The sequence below is a fragment of the Meleagris gallopavo genome, chromosome 1 (assembly GCF_000146605.3).
Source record: "Meleagris gallopavo isolate NT-WF06-2002-E0010 breed Aviagen turkey brand Nicholas breeding stock chromosome 1, Turkey_5.1, whole genome shotgun sequence".
NCBI lineage: Eukaryota > Metazoa > Chordata > Aves > Galliformes > Phasianidae > Meleagris > Meleagris gallopavo.
In genome coordinates this window covers 27,924,630-27,950,509 of record NC_015011.2, presented here as the reverse complement: position 1 = coordinate 27,950,509, position 25,880 = coordinate 27,924,630, and the positions used below count along the sequence as shown (strand labels likewise).

General features: G+C 35.7%; 1 protein-coding gene across 1 annotated transcript in view; it reads right to left on the bottom strand.

The window, feature by feature from the left end:
• Positions 1-25,880, bottom strand: part of NRCAM (neuronal cell adhesion molecule) — a 110,475-nt gene that overhangs the window by 49,180 nt on the left and 35,415 nt on the right. Inside the window, 10 exon segments of the mRNA XM_019612653.2 lie at positions 5,620-5,751; positions 7,197-7,381; positions 9,326-9,437; positions 11,743-11,799; positions 12,250-12,420; positions 12,801-12,923; positions 13,793-13,989; positions 16,579-16,684; positions 18,673-18,690; positions 21,318-21,505. Of these exon segments, the coding sequence (XP_019468198.1) occupies positions 5,620-5,751; positions 7,197-7,381; positions 9,326-9,437; positions 11,743-11,799; positions 12,250-12,420; positions 12,801-12,923; positions 13,793-13,989; positions 16,579-16,684; positions 18,673-18,690; positions 21,318-21,408 (1,192 nt within the window). The 5' untranslated portion in view covers positions 21,409-21,505.

Genomic DNA, 25,880 nt, shown 5'->3' with positions numbered 1-25,880 from the left:
CAGTTGACATGCTAGAGGGAAGGAATGCTATGTAGAGGGACCTGGACAGTCTTGAGAGGTGGGCCTATGCCAACCTCATGAAGTTCAACAAGGCCAAGTGCAAGGTCCTGCATCTGGGTCGGGGTAGTGTCAAGCACAGACACAGGATGGGTGGAGAATGGCATGAGAGCAGCCCTAAGGAGAAGGATTTAGGAGTGCTAATTGATGAGAGATTCAACATAAACCAGCAATGTATGTTTGCAGCCCAGAAAGCCAGCTGTATCCTGGGTTGCATCAAGAGAAGTGTGACCAGCAGGTTGAGGCAGGTGATTCTGCCCCTCAGCTCTGCTTTTGTGAGACCCCACCTGGAGTACTCCATCCAGTTCTGGAGCCCCCAACACAAGAAGGACATGGAGCTGTTGAAGAAGGTCCAGAGGAGGCCACGAAGATGATCAGAGGGCTGGAGCACCTCCTCTATGAGGACAGGCTGAGAGAGCTGGAGCTCTTCAGCTTGAAGAAGGGGAGGCTCCAAGAAGACCTAATTGCAACTTTCCGGTACCTGAAGGGGGCCTACAGGAAAGCTGGGGAAGGATTTTTTATAAGGGTATGCAGCAACAGGATGAGGGGAAATGGCTTTAAACTGGAAGAGGTAGATTTAGACTAGATGTCAGGAAGAAATTCTGTACTTTGAGTGTGGTGGGACACTGGAACAGGTTGCCCAATGAGGCTGTGAATACCCCTCCCTGGAAACATTCAAGACCAGGCTGGATGGTACTTTGAGCAACCTGGTCTAGTGGGAGGGTTGGAACTAGATTATCTTAAAACTCCCTTTCAACTCAAACCATTCTATGATTCTATCAAAGCTATGAATAAAAATAATAACTACTGCTATGTACTCACAATGACTCTGCTTGTTGAAAAACGTTTCAAATAGCTAATTTTTATTTTTTAAGTTCATGAATAAGATCATTTCAGTGTAGAAAACTACACATGAGTTGCAGAAATTGATACCAAAGCAGGAACAGAAAGTCTGTTGTCTAAACTCATGGTTTCTCTTTCATCTCTTTAGTAAAGCTGAATTTTCATTTTGCATCAGTTTCTTAGCGATGCTGAGAAAATTACTTTAGATTTTTATAGTGAGCATCTCTTGCAGTAGTTCTACTAATATTATAATTCTGTCCTTAAGTTTATGGCCAAATAATAGTTAATGTAAATAGTGCCTCAGATTACCACCGGCTTTTAACACATCATTTTCAGCTCTGACTTCAGAGATAGCTTTGAAGACCCTGTTACTGTTGAAAAATATTAAAAAAGTAAAGACAGTTGGGTTTTTTAGAAACCTACGGTCCTTGCATAGTGATGACCTTCAGGTTCTGACAGTATCAGATGACTACTTTTATTGTAACTTTTGCTAAAAATAATCTACAATTTTTCATGATTTGCTTTTTTCTCCAAAAATTCATGTTGACAAGTAATTTTCAAAATAAGGGAGATCTTTCTCTGGTTAAAAATAACTACAGTTGAGAGACTGAGGTGGTAGTTCTGAAGAACTATTTGAAAATGTTGTACATCTGTATTCTGATGGATTAGCTATGACAACAGAATAATGTCACAAAACAGGACGTATTTCTGCACAGATGCATACAGTTCCAGTGGTATGCTGCAGGTTCTAACCCAGAGGAATACTGGACTATGTTTTTAGAGTTCGGTAAATCTGGACAAAAGCTAGTAGTAAAATAGTGAGGATGAGCAGTATAGAGCATCAGAAAGATTTGAAAACCTATAGGGTCATACAAGACTGAAAGTAATAAAGAACAAGAAACTTATGTAATTCAACTTTGCCTTACTCTATCACCTACAGCAAATTCTCAAAGACTTAAGTCTGGAAGAGATGGAGCAAGAAAAAAGTGCCTTTTTCTTAATAATCTCACTTGATTCTCGGTAAAATATTTTACAGTCATCACTACAATCCTTGTTCCAGGGCAAGCTTTTGATTTTAATCATACTATTAACACCAAAAGGATGACAGGGTATTACCCCACAGCCACAGCCGTATTTTGACTATCTTGTGCAGAATGAAAAAAGGCTGCTTATCAAAGGTTTTACTATCTACTGCAAGTCCTAAACCAGATCCATCTCCTTGGGGCATCAGAGTCCAGCAGGTTTCCCCGCACCCTCCCACGGCCATCATAAGCAGCATGTGTGTGTACTCACACAGAGCATGATGGACAACAAATCCCCGAGCCAGGGATTATCAAGGCCTTTCATGAAGAAAATTTAAGGGCTAATGTTTCTCCATTCACTTCAATATGATTACTAGTGGAGACTAACTCAAACTAAGATTCAATGTGAAATGTGATATAAACAAATGAAGCATGTTTTGAACGCAAATAAAAAGTGCCTTTCAGTGCACTACTTTGTTTAAATCTGAGTGTATTTAACAGTTCATCATAAACTATGAACTACTGAACCAATAAATTAGTCTTTTGTGCAGTATTTGCAATCTCTTTCTGAAGTCCAATTATGAAAGCACTTCCCCTTCCCAATTAATCCATGTTGCTACTTTTTTAAAAGTTGAGATACTTTACGCATGGCTTCCCTTTTGTAAAGCCATGTTGAATATCTGAGCACTAAAACACAACGGATTATGCAGCGGTATAAATAATGCAGAACTTGAGTGTTAATTGAAGCGCGAGGCAAGGCAAAGTCATGGCCTGAACTTTCAATTGCTACTTGCAAAAGTAATTCTAATTGACCTCAATGGGACCGTGCATGCGGGTTCAAAATACTCCTGTGAGTAAACATTACAAGGTTAGCTCTTTATCACTCCAATATGCCCAGAACAGCTTGCTTTAAATTTAAAGCATTACTGTCCAAGAAAATGTTCTAAAAGATTTAAAATAAACTTAAAATCTTCCTTTAAAAGTATCCCTTCATGCTGAGTAATATAACCTGGAACATTCCACTTTTTTCATAGATGCTTAAAATATGTTAATTTTTTATTTATTTTGATACAAATCTGGTCTTCATCTTTCTTCCCTTTTCCATTTTTCTTTCCCTTTCTGTTATTTAAGGCTCATCCTTTCACTGAGACATGGATGGATAGCTCTTTCTTCAACACTCCCCCTCTTTGCCTGAATGTATTACAGAAAAACAAAACCGGAAGAATTAAGCATCTCCCAGTTGTGCTTTCCAATAGAAAATGAAAGTATTGCAAACAGATTACTGGGCCACAGGAGGCACATTGTGGGATATATGATGACAGCAGGGCTTTGAAATTCAAATGGAGTTCTTTTTCTTTGAAATCCTGCCATGGGTGTAGCTCAGTCAGCACTGCCCTGAAGCTGAAACAGCTGCTTTAGTTTCCTTTTACAGTGATTTACTAATCATTCAGTTGGGAGAGGGGCTCAATTCTGTCATTTAGTAACAAGTGAACAAAAGGGCATGCTGTACTTGGTAGTTTCCATATCAGCTTTTTGATAACTCAGAATAACACAAAATTACAAGAATCTTAAGAACTGCAGCTTCTGTGATCATGCTTTTCTCTCTTTGATGCTCTGACAGATTCAGTGTCCTGGAGCATCCAGATAACTTGAACTTATATATTCAAGATGGTGAAACTTCAGCCTTCCTCAGCAGTGAAAGTGACCTTTAACATAATGCTTAGCTACTAAGTTATTATTTGCTGTATTCTTTTGCCTTTCCTTTTTTTCCCTCCCTCCTACTGAGGTTGAGTGGTTAATTTTATTAAAGTCTTTTAATTTTTCCTGGATTCCCTTCAGTAAAACTCCACATGCTGATTCCTCAGGGCCAGCGAGCCAATATATGCCAATATATGCCCTTGCTTTTGGAAAATTTGGTGGTATCATGCAGCTGCTTCCAAAAACTTTGTATCTCTTAATGTTTTAAACTGCTACCCTGAAATGCTGTGAGATGCATTGTGGCTTTTCTGGAAAATCTACTTGTTCATTATTTTAATGGCAACTCCTACAGCTTTGACAAGGAAGCTGTACAAGGCAAAAATGGGTGTCATAATCATCAGCAAAAGATGTTATTAGTCAGGAGTGCTGAAGGGGTAAGCTATCCGCAAGACAGAAGTCTCCACAAAACAAAACAAAACAAAACAAGATTAATGGCAACTATATAAAAATAATAAGAATGTTGAGACTACCTAAAAGCCAGAAAGGTAAGAATAGGATAGGTACAAAAATTCAAGCATAAAGCAGAAATTCTCATTTATGTATACACAGCATGCATGAGACTACTTTGCTATTTTCCTATTTTCCTGCAGTACTTACCATTGTTTGGTGAGATGAGTAATAGCTCTCTGAAATGGTGCTTAATGTCAGCTTACATAGTTTTCTTAAACAATGGAAGCTTCTTTGTTGAAATCTCAGGCCAGAGATCTTAACTTACACTTAATTAATATCCTTGAAATAGGCTCTTGGTTAAATAACTCTTTCAATACTTTCCCTTATTTCATCCTTTTGGTATAAAAAATTAAAATGCTAGACTCTGTTGGCTTCTGAGAACCACTTTGCTATTACAGACATCCTTGTGGAAATTAGAATCATAGAGTGTCTTCTGTAAACACCTTTAGATTTTCCCCCAGAGTTGCATACTTTTCCCTGCAGTTCAGTGTAAGCTCTCTCGTATTGCAAATATTTTGAATATATCTAATGTAAGTTCTTGTTTGCCTTTTGCTATTTTCTGTATTCTCACTGTAGAGAGATCTACGTGACACCCACTTTTGGTGCACCTCTCAAACACCTCCTGAAAATCCTGAAAGTCACAGTCATACAATCAATGGGTCAGAACACTCCAGTATTTTACAGTACATTATCTCTCACAAGGAAACAGGGTGGATTACTTTTATATTGCTTTATAAGAAAGGAAGGATAAAGCTAGACAAACCAAGTGGGATCTAAGGATGGTGGCCATGCTGAGTGCAAAACAACCGACAAAACACTGCAACACCCTCTGGCAAGCTCTTCCCAAGTAAAGCCATGCTTTATATAGCAGCTAACGTGCCTGACTTAGTCATCAATTCTGGGATGCTCTTCTTTCTCATACACAGAGAAACAACCATTTCACAGGCTTATAGGTTCCTTTTCTTTGGCATCTGATTGGGACATGTTGTTTTCCAGGCACTTGCTGATGTACCTGGTCAGTTTTGCTACTGTTTTTTTTAAGTGTTGAAGCTTCCAACATAATCTAATCTGCAACATTCACAGGGGTGATGACTTACAACATCTTTTTGATTTAGACAAAAAATGTATATCTCTGGGGCAGCAAATGATGGAATTGGCTAACATGAATGCCAGTGGTGGAAATGATACCACAGGAATACTCCTCTAAAAAGGATGGTACAGCTTTGTTGCTATGGTTCTCTGTAAGCATGCTACCAGATGGGATAACCAGGTATATGTTCACAAATCCAGTGTTCTCAAGCACATTAAATGCACATTTTGTTATTTCATCTTTAGTAACCACAATATTTTTAACACCTCACTTATAATTTGTTATTACATGTCAGGCAAAAAAATCTTCAAACACATGTTTCTCATGTATAATTTTATAAAAATCAATACTTTTTGTATTTCCTTATTAATCCTCCTGCAAAGTAGTTAGACTTCTTACTTGCTATGGGAACACCATTTGTTAACCAGCTTATGCTAGGTTTTGGGTTGCCATTAGCTCTGCAGATCAACGTCCCATCTTCTCCAGGAGATAAGACCAAGTTCCTGGGTGCTGTTATCCAGTAGGGGGAAGCTGGAGTTAGGAACAGAAACACAGCAATCATTTTCCAAAATTATGTACTGAAAACCATGAGGCACAACAATGGAAATAATAAAATAATTCAAACTATACGTATAGGTATAGACACGCACTTACATGGTCAATTTTTTCTGTACACATGACATTCAAGGATTATGTGTAAATTATACTTTGGCTAAACTAAGCTATTGACTGCACTAAATAGGGGTTAGCTTTTTTACTTCAAAATCCTGAAATAAATAACAAAACATTCCTTCTTTCTCATAAGGCTTCTTGTTTTTAATAAAAAATTGCCTTTCATGAAGACAGCAAGATTTATCTGACTATGGCATCTATAGAGGCTAGAATGGTCTTTTGATTAATTTCAGATACATCCATGTTCTCAGTTAGTCCATGTTCTAACTTCATGTTAGAACTGAAGTTAGAATAGATTATACAAAAAGATTTCATGTCAAGGGTGAAATTTATAAATGGCAAAATCTTTGGTCTTGCTGAATTCAGTGGGTGGTTTCAGTGGGGTTAGAAGTTTATGTGATACAGTTGAAAGCACAAAAAGATCAAAATGAACAGAACACCGAGCTTACCAAAAGATTTGCATCTATGTCATAATTTTTAATTAATTAATTATTTTTTAAAAAGAAAATAACCACATCTATGATACATTATCACAATTTGCAATTACACTTCAGATTTTGGACTGGGAGATATGTGCAAAGAAATCTTCTGTTCTTGAAAAGAAGGCTAAATATGACCATAACGGGATGTTGGACTACTGTAATATAAATAGCTATTTAGTATGCAAAGGGAGCACTACAAATGATTACTTAAATGCCTTGTAAGCTGTCATTCCAAATTTTTTGTTTTAGAGTACTCAAAATATACTTACAGTTTCTATTTGGACAAAAATATTGTGGTTTTGGAACTAGTAAGATAATAGTTCAGACAGAAGACATCAAGGAAACATAAAATAGAAATGTTCATTGAGGGAGGAAAGGGGGCATGAGATGACTAGAAAAAACGAAAAAAAAATCTGTGTATATGAATGGAGAGCAGAAAAGACAAAATAATAATGAAGCAAAAAAGAAAGAAGGGAGATGTGGAGGAAGATAAAAAAACAACAACAAAGGATAGAAGCAGTCTAATGATAGTTAATCAAAAGATTTAAAATGAGCATAGTTAAGGAATTATTTTACCAGTGTTAATACAGCCCCAATTTAGCATGTTGCTTGACAAAGTAATATAATAAAAAGAGAAACGGAAGTTAGAGGTGGTAAAGTCCATCTGATGGCAGAATTCAGTTGGCTTATTGATCACTTCATCCGTTATTTTTTATTGTTATCATCCATCCTTTCAGCAACAATTTACTATCCAAGTAAGCATATTTCAATCTTGCATTCTTGACGTTAACAGTATTGAATTAAGGATTACTTAAGTATTACCTTTTACAGTTACTGAAATGACATGATGAGTAGAACCCAATATGTTTCTTGCTATACATTTGTAGTTCCCAGAGTCAGCTTCAGAAACATCTATAATCTTGAGAGTTTTCTTAAAATTTTCAAAAAACGTTCTGTTGGCTGGCAGTTCACCACCCTCTTTAATCCAGCGGATTACTGGTGTGGGTCTGGAGAAGCAGAAGCACAGATCAGATTAAGGGACTAGTAACAAGGAAGATGAGAGTTTTATATTTGAAGATACATTTTACATACAATTCATTTAAAAGATTTTACTCAGATTTTTGGGGCATGTCCAGCAAATGTGCAAAGTATGCCAGCATTTGTTTCTAGGAAATGACAAGCCTCACTAACACTGTCAGTGACCATCTGTTCGTAGGCTTAATAATTATGGAATACATTTGTCTGCTGATTAATCTAAAAACCTTGATGGTTAAAAAAAGGATACAAATGTACTTCATGTCTCACTGCACCTGCACTTTTTATTATGATTACTTGAAAGTAACTTTTGATAATGACAAGTTTACAACTGTCTTTTGAGCAATATTTTAATGCTTCATGAACATCATAAACACTACAGCAGAGCAGTTAGGAAACAAATCTTTCATATGAGGAAAAAAAAAAAAGTCAGTTCTGAGTCGAGGATGGCTACTTGTCACTGCACTGTGTCTAAATCTTGGTTGTGCCTTATGTCAGCCACTGAAGTCAAAAGATTTTCAAACTCATGCAAACACAAATTAAAATGTGTTGCTTACTGGGTAAAATGTCTGCTCCCAAACATTAATGAATCAAGAGGCCTGAATCTGGCCTCTTGTGGATAACAATGTAAACTTCCCTCGCTGAATTATTAAGAAAAAAGTTATGCAACATAAACATTACAAAGACACAAATCCATATAAAGCATGATATTTTATTTTTTCCCAGTTTTTATATATAGTCATTTTATTGGAGTTTGGACCTCTGATTAATTTATTGTCAGGTTGCCAAAAAGCGTATAAGCGTATGGTGGATGAAGATTAAAAGATCTGATTCTATTCCCACTCACAGTTGTGGTTATGCTGGTGGTGCTAATGCAAGGACACTTGAAGAGACTGACCCTGGAGGTGTTCAAGGAACATTTGGACGTTGTGTTGAGAGACATGGTTTAGTGAGAACTATTGATGATTGGTGGATGGTTGGACTGGGTGATCCTGTGGGTCTTTTCCAACCTTGGAGATTCTATGATTCTATGACCACAGCTGTGACAGAAACAGTGCACTGACCCCTATATCATTCTGTGCCAAACTGTACATGCGCATATCCTCTAGAGTTTATGCAAGTGAATACCTCTAGATGATGTTGTGTTACATCATTTGTTGGTTTACCTCACTGCTACATCAGAGTGATCTGTACTGAATGTTTCTGTGCACTGTAAATATATTTATAGTTTTTGAAATAAATTGGTACTAAAAAATTTCCAGTACTACAGTAACTGAACCATTTTCTTCCTGAGAATGAAACTGATTTAAGATCAAACTAGTTCATGAAACTAAATTGTTCTTTGGTAATTTTCTCCTTGCACAATAAGTAGTGAAGGCAAACATGCATTACTCTGAAGAAACAAGTACCTCAATTACAATGAGAAGTTGGATGTAAGTTGCTGAAGGTATGTTCTGACAACTCCCACATAGATGATCTCCTAAGTATTTATTAACATATGTGAGAAGTTTTTTCAGATTATACCAGCACATTCTTTTTTTTTTTTTCATATATACAATTTGAGAGCCTAATGGCTGTATAGTTAGGAAGAAATCAGACTGGTTCCCTGAATGACATTCTCCAGACATGGAGACAAGCGTCCAGTGTTACCTTATGACTTTTCTTGCTTGTGTCCTGAAAGCAGAGGCCATCTCATATATTTAATACAATGAGAAAAACATTTAAGTTCACAGCTGGTTTTAAAATCTGCTGATTTTAGAGAAAATGGAGGACTTCCTTCAAGTCCTCTTTCCATTTTATATTTCTGTTTCTTTAAATCCTTAAGATTATACAGTGTTAAGTTTTTAATTATCTCTGAAATATTCTCCACCAATACTGTACTTCTGTTTAGAAAACATGAATAAAAAGTCACTCACAATCCTGCTGCAATGCATTCCAACAAAAGAACATTTCCTCTCAGTTCCACTTTGTTACTTGTGCTGCCTGTTGGTGTAAGAAGAACTGGTGGCCTTTCTGTAACTGGCTTGGCTGGAACAAGAAAAGTTAAAACAATTAATTTCTAGATTTTATTTTAACACTGATCAAATGCACACATCTATTCTCACATTTTGGACATAGATTTTGATATGTGTAGTCAATTTAATAAAAAATTCACAATTTAACAAGTTAGGCTTTTGACAGACATACCAGAATCATATTTCAACCTAGTAAACACTAGAATTTTGAACACACACATGAAGAGAAGGCTCAAGGGAGATCTCAGTGCACCTTCCAGTAGTTGGAGAGAGCTTACAAACTGGCGGAAGACTGACTTTTTACATGGGCAGACAGTGATAGGACAACGGGGAATGGCTATAAACTAAAAGAGGAGAAATTTAGGTTAGATATTAGGAAGAAATTCTTTATGCAGAGCATGGTGAAGCATTGGTAGAGTTTGTCCAGAGAGGCTTTTGATGGACCATCCCTGGAGGTGCTCAAGGCCAGGTTGGATTGGGCCCTGGGCAGATTGATCTGGTGAGTGGCAGGGGGGCTGAAAGGAGATGGTTTTTAGGGTTCCTTCCAAACTAAGCCATTCTATGATTCTATGAATAAGAATCATTTATTTGCTGAGGACAGCATTTGATATATAGTTTTTACATAAGCAATTTTTTTTGGATGCATACTGAGCTTGACCCGCCCACAGTCTGCAAAAGATTGAAAGTTATCAAAAGTTTCCGGGCTTCCATCAAAACACTAATAAAGCAAAGTAATTAAATTCAGAAATATAAACAAAGTTGTCAGGAGATATGCTTCAGTTTGAAGTATGTTTTGTTGAGCATTTTCTAGAAAATGTTAGAAATCTCTAGAAATTTAGCTCTGTCTTCTCCTCTTACTATATACTCAATCTAAATTCCAACCATTACCCTCTCTGGTAATAATGGAACACTGATTATCCACAAGAATTAACCATAGCAAACAGATAGCTGTAAGACCCATTTCTGACATTATTGTCTGTACTCTGAAATCTACTATGTCGTCTCATATGCCTTCCTGTCAACGTACTTTTAAAGTTATTTTAAAATAAAGGATCATCTTGCCCTGAAGTGCAAGTCTGAATCACTACAGTAACCTATGGTTGTTTTGTTTTGTTTTTTAATGTGGACAGAAATACAACAAAATAGTTAATGAAGGGCCAGGATTTACTGACAGACTGACATAAAGGCAGCACTTAATTTTAATATGGTATTTGACATGAATTCCTTAAAAGTAGTACCTGAGCAACTTAAAGTTGGGAGAAAAGCATAACAAACACAGTCAGTAGTCACTGGCTCTTAGTAGTCTACCCAGACTGCTAAAGATCACTGTCTCATTTTTGCAAGAATATGAAAATTCAAAGAATTCTTTCGTATTTCTGAGTTGTGAACCAATTAATTGTGCGCTTTACTAACTGCAGTTAACATATCATTCTGTACTCAGATTCATAGTCATTGTTTGTTCTTGAATGAAAACTTATTTTTATGCAGAGACTTAAAATATTCTGTGTCCCTGACGCAGTTCAGATTATAGTAAATTACAATTTAACATACACAGAGACTCACTTGACAGAAAGACAAAGCAGAACAAACATTATGCATTTAATTCAAACAACATTAAGTGGGGAATTCCAGATGCTCAACTGCTGTGGCATCAGTCTTACCCCACAGTCAGCCTGCTAAGCACAGATACCTATTCAGGTGGATTTAATTTGCAATACACAAAGCACCGTTCCACATAGATTAATGAAAAGTTCAAACACCAAACAAACAAACACATCTTTTCCCTGCAATGTTATTTACACAGATAGTATTAAGGTGTTTAGATTTTAATCAATTTCAGTTCAGTTTGACATTTATGAAATATATTAAAAATGAATGGTACATTCAAGAAGTTATTAAATGTAAAATGCATCTGTTAAATAAATCTGTTAAATTAATTGTTATCTATTATGCAGCATTTGATATTGAATAGTCCCAGTGATAATGAACAAACCAAACTAATAGTTGGAGAAAAAAATATTAAATAGTAACATAATACAGAAGCAAATAGACAACTTGTAAAATCCGCCCCAGCATGAAAGGACTCATTTATTCTAGGAGCTGGTATTGTTTATGAAACATCTATTACAGTAACATTAAAACATTAACAAGTTGAAAGGACTGTGCAGTCCATTTTGCATGTATTATCACCAGTACTAATAGATACCTTCATTAGAAATTGAAAAGGAAGCAAAAGGTTAAGCAGCTACGGAGGAAAAGTTAGTTAACTAAATGCTACTGTGAAACAAGGAGTATCAGTGAGGACCAGTATAACTCACCACCATAAATATCAGTGTCACTCAAATTAGCAGCTATAGTGTCATTCAATGAATCCACTGAAATAAACAGAATATCATGAAGAATGCATACAGGAGGGATAAATCAAAGTACTGGGAATCAAAAGGTGATGTTATGGCCACGGTGAGTTAATCAAATGATTGATTAATTTATTTTGATAGTTACAGCTGTAACAGATTGATATTCTTGAATATGAAAACCACCAAAAAAGTTATTTTTACACTATATTTTTTCAATCATTCAAATCCTAAAAAATGTTTCTTCAAAAGACAAAGTCTAATAAAAGGAAAAAAAGACAGCTTTTAAAACAGATTATACATCAAGAAAACTGGAGATTACATTTTAAGCTTTAAAAAGTAATGCAATTTCTTATTCGGAATTAGACTAACAAAATCTCTAGCATAAAACTACTAAAGTTTGGCAAGTCACCTGAGAATTCTGGATAAATACCATGCAAACATGTAAGTATTAGGTGATGCAATACCTACTTGAAAAGACTTTTACAGAAATGGGTTGTTTCTGCTGTATAGTTTGTGTATGATTAAATCTCGCATAGCAGATATAGTCCTCACGGGTGTCCTCTGGTTGTACATTAGAAAAGTAAAGGTCTCCATTGAGACCTTGGGAAACTCTTTCACTTTGAGGCAGCCTTTGGAAAGCTGAGGAAAAACAAGAAAACATTTATTTCAACTATAATTTCTCTCCATTGTTATGATCTGCAGACTCCACATTTTTTCCATTATTCTTTTGTAGGTTTGTAAATACACAGACCTTCTGAAATTTTCTCTAAAGCTCCCTTGTCCTCCCATTCTTCCCCGCCGTGTTAATCCACAGCTTACGTTAAGATCTCCAGCTAATTCTGGCTTCATGCTTTCAGGCTGCATGTTTGCTTGTTTATTCATTACTACAGAACTAGAAAGTCTGTATTTTAACGTAGAGAGAAATTCCATCACCTGTGGCCTTGGTAAGCAACAGTCACCTACACAGAAAAATTGTGTAACGTAAATGTAAACTAAGTCTATATAGAAAGCAAACTCACCATTATCCATCCAAAATATTATAGGTGGTGGTAAGCCAACAGGAGGTCTGCAGTTTAGTACTAGGGAATCACCTTCTCGAACATGATTTGGTTCTAGTTTTTCTTTTGTCCACAAAGGGGACCCTATGGAAAATAATTTTAACACACACATGAACTATGAGTTGAGAAAAAAAATCTAGAATTTAAGGAAGAAATGCACACAGAATTCCAGAAACCAACAAGAACTAAAAGCATCAGTAAGTAAAGTCTTAACATATTTACTAAATGTTTAATTTTGATTTTTTTAATATTTTCATGGGGGGGAAAACAGATTATTTAAAATAATCATTACAGCAATAATTCACTAAATGTATAATCACTGATTCAAAATATTTTGGCTAATCACCAATGGATCTACAAAAGTATCAGAAAATTTTAATTGTGATAAACAAAAAGTAATAGACAAAATTAGAAAAAAAAACCTTCCTGAAATAGTATTACAGATGTTCTAATAAAACTTGTGAGAATGGAACATTTTAAAGGTAAGAAGTCTGAAATACTGATCTGAGAAAAGCTGTAGAAGCAGTTTACAATTACTTTAGATCTTTGAGCTTTATTTGCTCTGAATTAAAGCAATTATAAAAACTATGGAATACATCCATCAGAAAGAAAGCAAATATTGCCCGTATCAGATAGGAGCATTCAAGATTTAAACTTTTTATTCGAATTATAATTTCATAAATACAGCCCAATTTTAAACATCTTAGATCATAAAGTTGTACTAAGAAAAAAATCAGGAAAGCATTTTGGTTACTAAATATTCTAAGGAATTCGGGAGAGGCATTATCAAATCAGAATATTAACAATTATACAACACCTTCTAATATTATAACTTTGAAGACTTAAAAGATTATTTTTTTTCAAGAGAAAAGAAGAAAATGAAGCAAAATATCCACAAGAAAACAAACAAATTTAAGACATTCATGTTTTATTAATATTAGATTTTAACTTACTAGATGGCCGTATAACAATATTGTTGGAAATGGCTGCTCCTCTTTCATTCCTTGCTGTACACTGGTACACTCCTTCATATGCTTCTGCCTTTACACCATTCATAATATTTACAACAAGGGTTCCTGAATTTGGCTTCATTGTTACCTGTGCATCTTTATCTATATCAAAATGAGTTCCATTGCGTGTCCAGGAGAAGCTACATAATAAAAGCAAAAAGAAAAGTTGCTGCTTGAGTTACTACTTGTAGATTACGTGGATAAATTTAAAAAAAAAAAGTCATTTTCAATAATAAATGGTATTTATTTTTTAGCAGGAAAGTAAGAATTGTTCCCAAACTAAATCAACCAATAAAGTAAATACAGCTCTTTTTTAATACAAAATATCTGGCAAAATTCTCAGATAACAGGCTTGGCTCAACTTGTTAACAGAAACCATTTCAAAGCCAGCAGTTTTATTTTAAAATTACATTAAAAAATGCAGAATTTAATCGTATATGAAAAAGAATTGACTTCTTTTCTACTAAAGATGATACAGTAGCATCTGCTAGAACTGATACTGCTAAAGCAGCATTAGCATTTCCATTTTAAAAGCTATTGTTGAAAGGTTTTATAAAGATGCCTTTAAAAACTGGCTCTGGGCTGAAATGTGTCATCTCAGGGCCCAGCAGGAAACCGTTTCTCTTAATTGGTTTGGCCCTTTTAAAGTTCAGCATGCGAATTAAAGATTGTGAGTTTGGTTCCTTTTCACTATTCTAACACAAAAAAAATATCATTTATTAAATTAAATTTTGCAGCTTGGTAGTCCATAATTAATCTGGTTTATATTGGTGTTACTCAAAACAGAAGATGTTCTGAAAAGTAGCCACTAAAAATGAAGACTATTAGAACTCATTTAAGAAACTGTAAAAAGCAAAGATTCACAGCATGCAACTTACACTACTGCAAACACTGATTCTTTAATTTTTAATTAAGGTTTTTAATTTTTAATTAAGATTTGTTAATGGATACAAGTATGGTTACACGGAACTAGACCAATGCCTGTGAAGTTTTGAGCACTCAGGTTTGAATACTGCAAATGATAGTTCTCATACTTCTTACATTTGTGTAGTGTTTAGGGGAGGACTTGGGTGCACAGTGAATGAAAAGTGAATCTGATTCTCAGGGCTCTGCAGGTAAAGCTGCAGAATGCAGATTGTCTGTAGTCTCCAGCTACCAACACACTGAGGAGTATGGGAACTGTAACACAGCTTCAAATGAGAGATTACACACCCCTGAAGTTCAGGTACATAAAAGTCAGAATATTTCCTGCTCAAGCAAAAGGTAGCAGCATATCAACCAATCTTTGTGCCAGCTCTCATTAATAAGAAGTCACTGTGGATTAACAAAACAATTCACTGGCTGAGAAAGCTGATCTTCAGAGCTTTGAAGCAGTTAAGATTACAATATGCATTTGCAGAACCAGATTCAAGACCAATAGATCAGGTTGGTTACTGAACTAATTTATTTGGCTATCTCATGTTTTTTAAATCTGCAGAACTAAGAACAACCTATTTTTCTCCCTTAGAAAAGCCTGCACTTAAATCCTGTCCTTTCTTCTCTCACAGGAGAACAAGACAGTCACAGATTTGATGGGAAAGGTGAGGCAGTACAGCAGAGAGCCTGGAATAGCACTCTGATATATTCATTCTCATGGACTGTGCTCTTAGCTTCTTCGGTAGATCCAACCCAAAAAAGATACTCAAAAGAGGCATCTGCAGAAGCGGTACAGATGTCTCAAAGCATACAGCAATCATCCCGTCCTCCAGGTCAACGCTCAGTGTCTTGAGATGCCAGCTAATCTAAAATACTTGTAAGAACAGCAGCATTATGGCATTCCTGCCATTAACAGAATACTACAAAGCGTGAGACTATCACAGAAAATACACTTCTTTGCCATTTTGCCACCCAGTATAATGACTATGGTCTGAAAGCAACCAGAAAGAATAATGTAGAAAAACCCTGGTTATTCACATGAAGTACATCTAATGAGCTCAGTGTGTGTCTGAGAAGCAATTATAGGTTAACCTTGTGAATAAATTGTAGTGTAATTATACTAAGAACACAGAGATGCATACTTCTGTTTAGTGACCCAGAAATCAGAAGCAGTTACTAGTAATAACAGAATACATCACTGCTTCTGCTGCTTCCAGTGGAGGTATTCAGCATATACTAGGAGCAGAAGCTCCTAATTTCAAATACTGAGTATTTGATTTCAAATGCTGAGTATTAACATAGAATATGATCAAGAATCTGATCTGAACATAGCACTGCTATTTTTGCTAAGCACAGAACTCAAGGTTATGAAATTTACACCTAGTTAATGAAGGCCTTATAATTTAGATATCAGATACATAATAATCAAATTATGATAAACCATGTATGTATTTCAAGATGAACTTCATAAAACTGAGTGCTTTAGAAAACATTACATTTGAATTCACTCTGAATTTATTCAATATGGATTCTTCTTAGACGCACTGCTTGAATCAGGAATGGGTTCCATCCTATAGAAAGCATGCCTCTTCCATAGGCATTTACCTACCTGCTCCTTTAACAATCTAGTATTATTTTGTTTTTGTTAGAGCTCTGAGGTGAAAAAAAACAAACACACTACAGTTACTTCATGACTACAGAAAAGTTTAAATCTCAAGGATAAGAACAGTCAAATACATGCAACTTTCTGCCAGCTGTATAAATTACAGAGGTGGGGGTACATGCATATTTAAGCAAAATAAGTCACTACTAACCTAGGAGGTGGTTTTCCTTTTGCTTCACATTGTATTACAATATTCTCTCGAGGGTCAACAATGTAATCTTTTGGAGACTGCTGAGTTATCGTTGGAGGTTGAGACACTTGATTGTGGAATATAAGAAACAGAGAGGAATTTAATAATATCTTCAAATAATCAGCAAGACAAATTTGTAAGATTTTGGAGAAAGCAGAACTACAAGTAGCAAAATCATCAACAAAAGCATTGGATTAAAGTATCATTTGTTTTTGGAGGCTGACGCCTTCTCCTCCTATAGACCAGTGTTGCTATTAACTTCCAGTTGAGCTATATCACTTCACAGGGGAGGAGAATCTCAGACAAGAAGCTTTATGGATATAATTTCTACACATTGGATTACAACAGATCTTCATGAAGTTAATAGACACTTGAATTCTAAGTCCAAGACATCCCAAATGAACAGTTGTGAGATATAAATCCATATAAAACATTTTTTTAATGCACAGGAGGAGAAAAAATCTCTATATTGCTTTTGCTATTTTATATATTTGATATATTTGTATATTCCCTATGGTTGTAAACTTTTCACAGATTTATCGTGCTCAACATATTGAATTAATCTACAAAGCATGCTTTGAGGAACTACTTTTCAGGAGTAAAAAATGTTAGAAATAAAACAGTCCATAAAGGATGTCAAAAATAGAACATAAGAGTTTCCAAATAGAGTAAACATGAAGAAAAAGTCTAGTACTGATGCTTCTAAAATAAAAATAATAAAAATATAGTCGATCTCATGAATTGCCCCAAGAGAAACAAATATTTAGTATTTATGATGTATGGATAATTTCAAAATTAGTGACATAAAGCAGAATCTATTTGTTTGACAAAGTGGATGATGCCTACCTATTTAAAGTAGTTCATAATCTATTAATTATGTGCATTTTTCATAGATAAATGCTGTCTGTGATATTAAGATAGTGAGCAATATGACTTCCTCAGCATTATCAATCTGTTTATAGATTAGTGTCAACTAAAGGAAACAGTTTAATAACATCCTTGCCAACATCCCTGTGCAAATTTTAGCAAATTGTCCAGCAATATATTCTGCTAGTGTTCTGGGGTCATTTGTAGTCAAAGTATTTCAATCATTAGAGTTATCTCTGTCCTCATACCTAGCTCTAGCTGGTTAAAATTGTAAATCTGGGACTTTTATTTTAAGTCTTCCCTACAATTATACGTGGAGAAAGAATTCTGAAGAAAGAGATAGTGGTCTGTAAAGCACTGCCACAAGAAATAGCCAGAAAGAAAATTCAGATCATGGCATGCATCATAACGAGATGTAACAGCTAAGAAGGGAAGGACAGGCCATGCACAGCTAGGTTTTGCTCTTCTTCCTCACTGCAGAGGAGAAGTGTGATTAAATAATGATGGCAATGTTGTTAATTGATTATGAGTTTATGTGTACTTAGAGAGGCAGTGAAAACACCCCTTTTCCCTCTCAAAGTCAGTTCACGAGTCAGTACAAATCAGTTGCTTCCGTGGGAAAAGCAAGAATACTCTGAAAAGGGACGTGACATGAGCAATGTACCACATATGGTATATTCCACCTGATGCACATATAAGACCTGAAGGCTGCCCTGCTATGAACTGAACTTAAAGCTCATTAAATTGACCAGGACATAGAGCTGCATTACAACATCCCACAGACGATTTGGCTTACCAACAAAACTGTCTATTCTGTTTTTTAACGACATAGTATCTCCAACTCAGACATTTAAAATACATATACTATATTCCAATGACTTTATTCTTTTATCAACTATATTTACTCCTGAAAGTAGTATTAAAACATTGATCATGCTGATATTTATAATTTTAATGTTCAGATAGCATATAATCAAAAATCATACAATCCATTTGTTCAAAATACAAGAAGGATTTATATAAAGTAGCAGTTATTGAACACTGCATGCACAAAGCATCTAGCTACAGCAAACAAAATTAGGAGCAAAATGTCAGAATCACACATTTTGGAACTGCATACTCAATTTGCATACGGTCAGTATTAATTTTCATCACCACACAGTCTAGTTTTTGTGGACAGGAACTTACATTCTTCTAGAAGTTTTGCTTTTATTCCCCCATCAGAATCAGCAGATGAATGGACAAATGGAGATTAAAGAGAAACATTTGTTAGTAAAAAGAAAATCAGAATTTTTGAGAGGGAAGACAAGCATCTCAGACAAGTAAATTGGTCACCATTAAAAAGAAAACTTTTAGTACTGTAACACTGGTGATGATGTAACCTGGTCCTCAACTTCCAGTGGCAATTTCCACTGCATCAGAAAGTCCATGAGGAACTTTTCCGAAGTGCTGACTTTTTAAGGGCAACCACAATATTGAGATTTTGGCCTTACAAGGACACAAAACGTTGCTACTGAGGAGACAGCAAATTAGAATTAATGGAGTGCACTGCCCTCGTGCTGCAGTCAAAATCAATCTACCCATATGACCATATAGAAGAACAAAGAGAAAGCTTCAGGCTAAAATTACTCTTACAAAGATGAAAGCATTTAATTTTACTCAACAGACATGCTATCTCTTTTAGTTTGAAAAATAACTAAGGGGAATAAATCATCTTGGTTGCCACATCTTTATTGCTTATTTCAAATATTTTGCATATATATCTCCTCATCAATAATTTTTTAGAGCAAATAAACTGCTTTCGAACAGCTACACTATCAGTCATCCATTATCTACTTTGAGACAGTGAAGAGCATAGGAACCTAACATGAATGAAACCTAATCAGCTAATCAAGTATGATCCTACCACTGGGTCTCTGCAGTGGATGTGTGGGGAAGACCCACAGAAAGAAGAACATGGTTCTTTTAGTGCTCTCCCAGATAGCATTCTAACCATTATATATGAAATAATAATGTAATTATAGACATACTTTTGGTTAACCTAATTTTTGGCAAAATTTCAAGTCTTTGACTTTATCAGATCTAAATACAGTATTAAACACAGAATTAAATGTTAAACAGTATGGAACATGTTAATTGAGTGTTAACGTAATACATCTAAAACAGCTATTCATTTTTGTCTGTTGATGCATTTCTGGTTAATTTAACTTGAAGTGCTGCTCGGTACAGAAAATATTAGAATGGTGCACAATTTACATTAGTTTCTAAACTACAAGATGTTAAAACAATATGTCTAGACTGCAAAACCATTTGTGGAGAAAAATTACATTTAGAAAACAAAGTCTTTTGTTCATCACACTGTTAAGGCTCTCTATAAACCTCAATTTAATGCACTAAAGGCATTCACAGCACTCCAAGTCTCTTGTCATTTAGATATATTGATCATGTTACAGAAATAAAGGTCATTGATTTGAGAGGCTTGGAAATATGTTTGGAGGTGGAAAATCGCACCAAAGCAGTTGCACTTTATGTCAATGATTATTAAAGAAAAACATGTATTTATGGAAGGTAGGCAAGTGTCAAAACCACGGGTGTAAAGTAAGCCATGAGGATTAGACTCATAGGTGAATTTACTGATGTATTAATTCATCAATTTAATGCCAACCCTGATGTTCTCTTATCTGGTAATTAGTTTAACAAATGAATAGTCAATGTGAGGTGCAACATGGTTCACTGAATCCTGAAAATGTGATCATGCTTATAATAAGAAGAAAATAACAACCTGGAGCATGAATAAATTCACAGAATTAACTATTATGACTTTAAGACAGCAGCTACTATTGCTTCCTTTTCAGCATGGACTTCTAAGGCCTGGTTCCCTACTAACACAGTCCATAATAAGACATAAGAATTTCAGATCTTAGGATTTCCTCCCTTCTAGATGTTTCCTAACTGATTATCCCTCCTTCTTATCACATATGCTTTTACCATCAGGTTGGGTACTTAAATTTTTTCACATACTGCTTAGGAAATCTAAGAGACTAACTTACTTTTCTGGATCAAAAAGAAAGATGCTTCCACAATGTGAGTATTTGAAGATTTTACTGGATATCAAATCAGCTCCAGGGTTTTGAACAAATTCACACAGAATCACAGAATGGCTGAGGTTGGAAAGGCTTTCTGGGTCAATCTGGCCCACCCTGCTCAGCAGGGACACCCAGAGCAGGGTGCCCAGGCCCAAGTCCAGGTGGCTGCAGAAGGTCTCCAAGGAGGGCACCCCACAGCCTCTGTTCAGCCTGTGCCAGTGCTCCATCACTGCACAGCACAGCAGTGCTGCCTGGTGTTCAGAAGGCACCTCCTGCATTCCTGTTTGTGCCCATTGCCTCCTATCCTGGCACTGAGCACTTCTGACAAGAGCCTGGCTCCATTTTGCACCCCCATTTCGGGTGAATTGAAATTGCCAATAAGATCATCATTTCACAGATAAATAGTATTTAACTAGCCTTCTCTGCCCTTCTTCATTTTGATCAGTTTAATAAATAATGACATATATATGTGTAATGCTATCTATTGTTATAAATTATTTTGTGTGCCTATTTAATTAAATTTTGGTGTATTTGTGTAACTTTTCTCAAGTGAATAATGTAAGACATTTTATATAGACAGTTTTTGAAAATTTTCAGTAAATTCATGTAAACATTCATCATCACAGTGTGCTGACTGAACTGAGCAAACACACTCCATGTTTAGTTCCATGTTGGAGCTGTCTTCATCCTCCTGTACAGAACTTTTTTGTCTAATTTTCTGCACTTATTTAAAAAGCTAATACTTACAATCAAGAGGTACATCCAATGCAGAAATCATTTGGCACAGAAAGAAAATCAAGGAAGCTTTGCTTGCAGATATGCTCTTCTTTTTCATCATGATTTTAGGCTCTACTGAGTAATCACACTTGATGAATGAAGTCCAACTTCATTAGATTAGGTAGCTTGGAATAGTTATGTAAATATAGACAAGAAACCTGGTAGATAAAGAGACAATATCAACGTGTAGATACAGTGGAATGATCTCATGTCATTTATATTATTAAATATCAGCAATATACTTATAATATCCAGGGATGATTACACCATGTACTCTGCTGAAGTCAAGATCCAGAAGTTCTTAGGACACCTAAATCATAATATTTGCAGCAACTCCTAAATAACTTCGTGAACACCTACAAATTTGTTGAATGGAAATGCAAATGAGGTTTCTAAGAAGGATAAATCATCAGTCCTAGGTAAAAACCAGCACATACTATAGAAAATAGTAATCTGATGTAGTTTCAGCAGATTAGAGCTCTGAATACCCACCTAGTCCTTTTCAAATACCCTGCATAAGTCTTGGAAAGTTATTTTAGGCAACTGTTCCAACGAGAACGCATCTGGCCACAAATTTGCTGCATAAGCTGTGGGATCTACCTGAAGATCTTAGTTTGACAGATTCTTCGCTTTTGAAGTTTCCTAATAGGCAGCTGTAGTCTGAACACAGAAGACTTTCTGCATTGCCATGCTGAAGAGATTGTTTACGTACTGTATAGGAACCTAGGCTTTTATCCCTGTCAAAACAGATAACATTAAAGTAGGTACTTCGTCATATCTAGTCTGAATACCAAAATCTAATTAACTAGCAATACGTTATGAATTTTTCTCCTTTACTATGTAAAGAGGCGGCAGAAACAAAACTCAAGGGAAATCTGTTCTTTGAAGTGGTCTAGGTTTTTCTTTTATAAAAAAGCATGAGCAATCACATTAAACCAAGATAGAAGAAAGATTCTGATTCCCTTCTCATTTTCACTGCATCCAGCACCATGCCATAACTTAGAATAATTCTGAAGTATTAAAAGCTAGCTGCTGGTGACTCTCATCATCACTGCTGACCTACAAAGAGCTGTAAGAATATAGCTTTAGAAATCCAAATGTTGATTCTCAAAAATCAGACACTATCTGAGAAAGTATTTTCCAGATGCCAGAGTGACCAGAAACTTCATAGTGATCAACGTGAATCTGCCTTGTAGAGACCATTTCCCAACTATGCATACAAATGGAAAACACAACATTACCACATCTGCAAGGAGTAAAAGTTGCAGAGAAGCAGCTGCCTTAAAAAATACTATATAGAGAGATAATTGTGCTTTCTGAAGTCACCTAAAGTAGTCTGTGTTAAAGATTTGCCTTAATCTTCAGTTCAAAAAGTAAAAAAAAAAGAAAAAAAAAAAGTCTCTTAATTGCTGCTGTTAGTGGGCTTTCTCTTCGTAGTCTTCTGATAAGAGGCTAGAAATGGAAACCAGCACTGAGGTGTAGAGCACAACCTCTCAACCTGCCCCAGCATATCAGACTGATTCTTATTGTCACTGGCTATACTATGAGTGCTTGTTTTACAATCAAAGTACCCCAGCAGGTTAAACTTCTACTGACTAGAGCAGCATGAGAGACTGCTCTATATATTCAAAGCTATCTAAACTGCTGCATATCATATTAAAACAACTATGTACTCATCCTGGTAGATAAGGTAATTACAAAACTCATCAGAAGAGAGAACACCTGAGTTCTAACGCTTGCATACATATACAGAATAGAACAGCATAGCCAAGGTGGCCAGCCTAACTCCAAAATACCTAATAGGTGATTATAGTGTACCGCAGAGAACCATGACAAATGGATACAGACTCTCCTAGAAAAATAAACAGAACCCTCTCGCATTTTAAATAACCACTTCAAAATGCTGAATGTTTGGAATAGGGAGGGGGAGAAATGTTTCTTCCATTCCACTGGTAGCACCTAAGCAAGCTGGTTGACTTCCTATGGTCCCTGTGCTGACTTCACTCAACTGACTATAGCTGTCTGCTCTTCTTCATAGGGACTAAGTTTCCACAGACTGCTATCCTGATCTTTATTGAATCTCCTCATTTCATCAATGCAAGTTCAACTCTTAACCCTGTATGTTTTTACAAGACGTTCTCTCTGTACAAGGTATCTGACCTCAAGGATTCAGTGGACACTTTTTGAACTATTTTGCAAGTGAACTGAAACTTCTACTTCTCCAAGGAAAATTTCATTCTCTTTAGGAAACTCTGAGAATCTAATTATCCACTTTACGGTCTTGTTCTTTCATTGTGCAAAGGGAGCACTGCAGTAATTTGAGATATTTCAGAATTAAATTGCATTCCCTTTGAACAAGTACAAATGAATACACAAGCAGTATATTGGGTATGTGCAATTAAAGTGATTATGGAAATAATACCCTTGAGAAAATGCCCCTCATCATCTACTGCTGCTATTGCATTGTTCCTATAAGGTATCTATTGAGTTTGCTGCTGCGATGTTTGGATGTGATATGGGAATTCAACAGGTAGCAGGAGTTACAAAGCTGAGCTTGAACACTGACTTGTCACTGCAGAGAGAAAACATGCCCAGATGACTTGTGATAGGACATATTCAACTGAAAATGATTTTAGGTTTGTCAGCACAATTGCATGCTCTTGTTGAATGCATTCATAATTAAATCTGACATAATTTAGTATGAATGCAACAGCTGCTGACTGGAACTAAACACTGTTTTGACATAATATTATCCACCACAAAATAGGCCAGGCCTCTAAATGCAGATCAATGTAAATGCTTCAATTTCAAAACCTGAAATATTTACGTAGCAGATTGCCTTCTCCTCCAGCTGATTTATCTAACAACTCTCATAAAACTCAAGCATGTTGTCCTAGCCTTTTTATAGGAAAACACATAGATTTTGACTGATTTGCACAAAATAAGATTCTCTATCCTTACACACTTCTTATGTACATAATAAAATATCACTTGCTATATCTTCTATTCCTCATGCTGAGATGCTGATAGCATGGACTAAAGGTTGAAGCTATACTGTAGGAAACAGGAGCCAAGGTTAGTATGAAAATAAGAAGTATATTAATATTTCATCATTAAGTGTAACGTTGGATCTCAATGGGACAGCTTCTTATGTATTCAGAAGGAGGATCAAGACATCTAATTTTTCCCTGTTTTTTGGTTTTTTATTTCAAAAATGATATGGTCACTTCTCATGAATAAGCTGCAGCAGGCAATGACTGAAGGAGTGAAAGTGCCCATGAACCTGAGGTAGAACATTTGGCAGCATCACAAAACACATTTTGGTGCCAGTGATCTTTTTGCTGTGACTCATAGATCTGGACATTTTAGATCAGAAACACATGGCCTGTTAGCTTCCTTCTTAGATGGATTATTTGCATCTCACAGTATTTAGAAACAAAAATCTGGCTCACTCAGTCATCTCAATCTGCCTTAATGATTGTCTTGTCTTCAGGGTTATTGCTGTTCTGCCAACCTTCAGACCACCTGCTAATCTTGACGTGTAGAATTACAACTGATAGAGTCAGCAGACAGAATGTTAAATCTCACTGGCCTTTGCATCGCTCCTCATGAGAACCCTATGAGAAAACCTCATAGTCATTGATGTTTTTTTATTGACAGTTACATATTAAGACCTTCTAAATAGTCTAAATAGCTGATCATTCAAGTCTGGTCCATTTCATTATATAGTTAAATTTCTGTATTTACTAATCAGTTTCACATGGCAACAAGTAAAATGCTTTTCACTGTCTGTTACATCAAGAGCATCATTTTATCAAACTTGTAATTTTGTCAAATATTAAAAGATTAAAATCAGGTTTTCATAAACTATTTGTTTTACAAGCCCTACTTTTCATAAAACTATGTTGAGTAGAATTAATTTTACTCATAGCCTTTAATTCCCTATCAGCTGAATCCTCAATCAGCTTTTTCCATATGCTCACCATGATTTATATCAGGCTATATTTACCCTGCTCAATCTGCTTGTCTGCTCTGAATCTGGGCAGAACACCAGCTTTCTTCCAGTCTCAAGGAACGTATTAAAAATGAAAACCTGTGAACGAGAAATTTCCCCCACTGTCTCTTCCAGAACTCAAAGCCAGACTGATCACACTGAGATTCGTTGGTTAAAAAGCATGTATCTCCAATAAGTGCTGTTTAATATCCATTAATGGCTACTAGTGACTAAAAATGCTCTCTATTCTAATGTGAAATACACTGTTTCATCAAATTTCTTGTGATATTCATAACACTTTTACAGTAAAAGAATAAAATGTTTCTAAAGTAGCTCACATCACAGTGCTAATTCTGTTATTAAGACTTTTACCTATAAAAATAAACCCAGTATCGGTCTACTTATGTCCCCTGTGGCAATGGCCAACACATCTGCTGTTAGGACAGAAGCTCTTTCACACAAGTGCCAGTGCTGATACACATCTACACAGTCCCAGCACAGTGAGACCCAACCGCCTTTAGTGTAGTGCCAGTAACAGC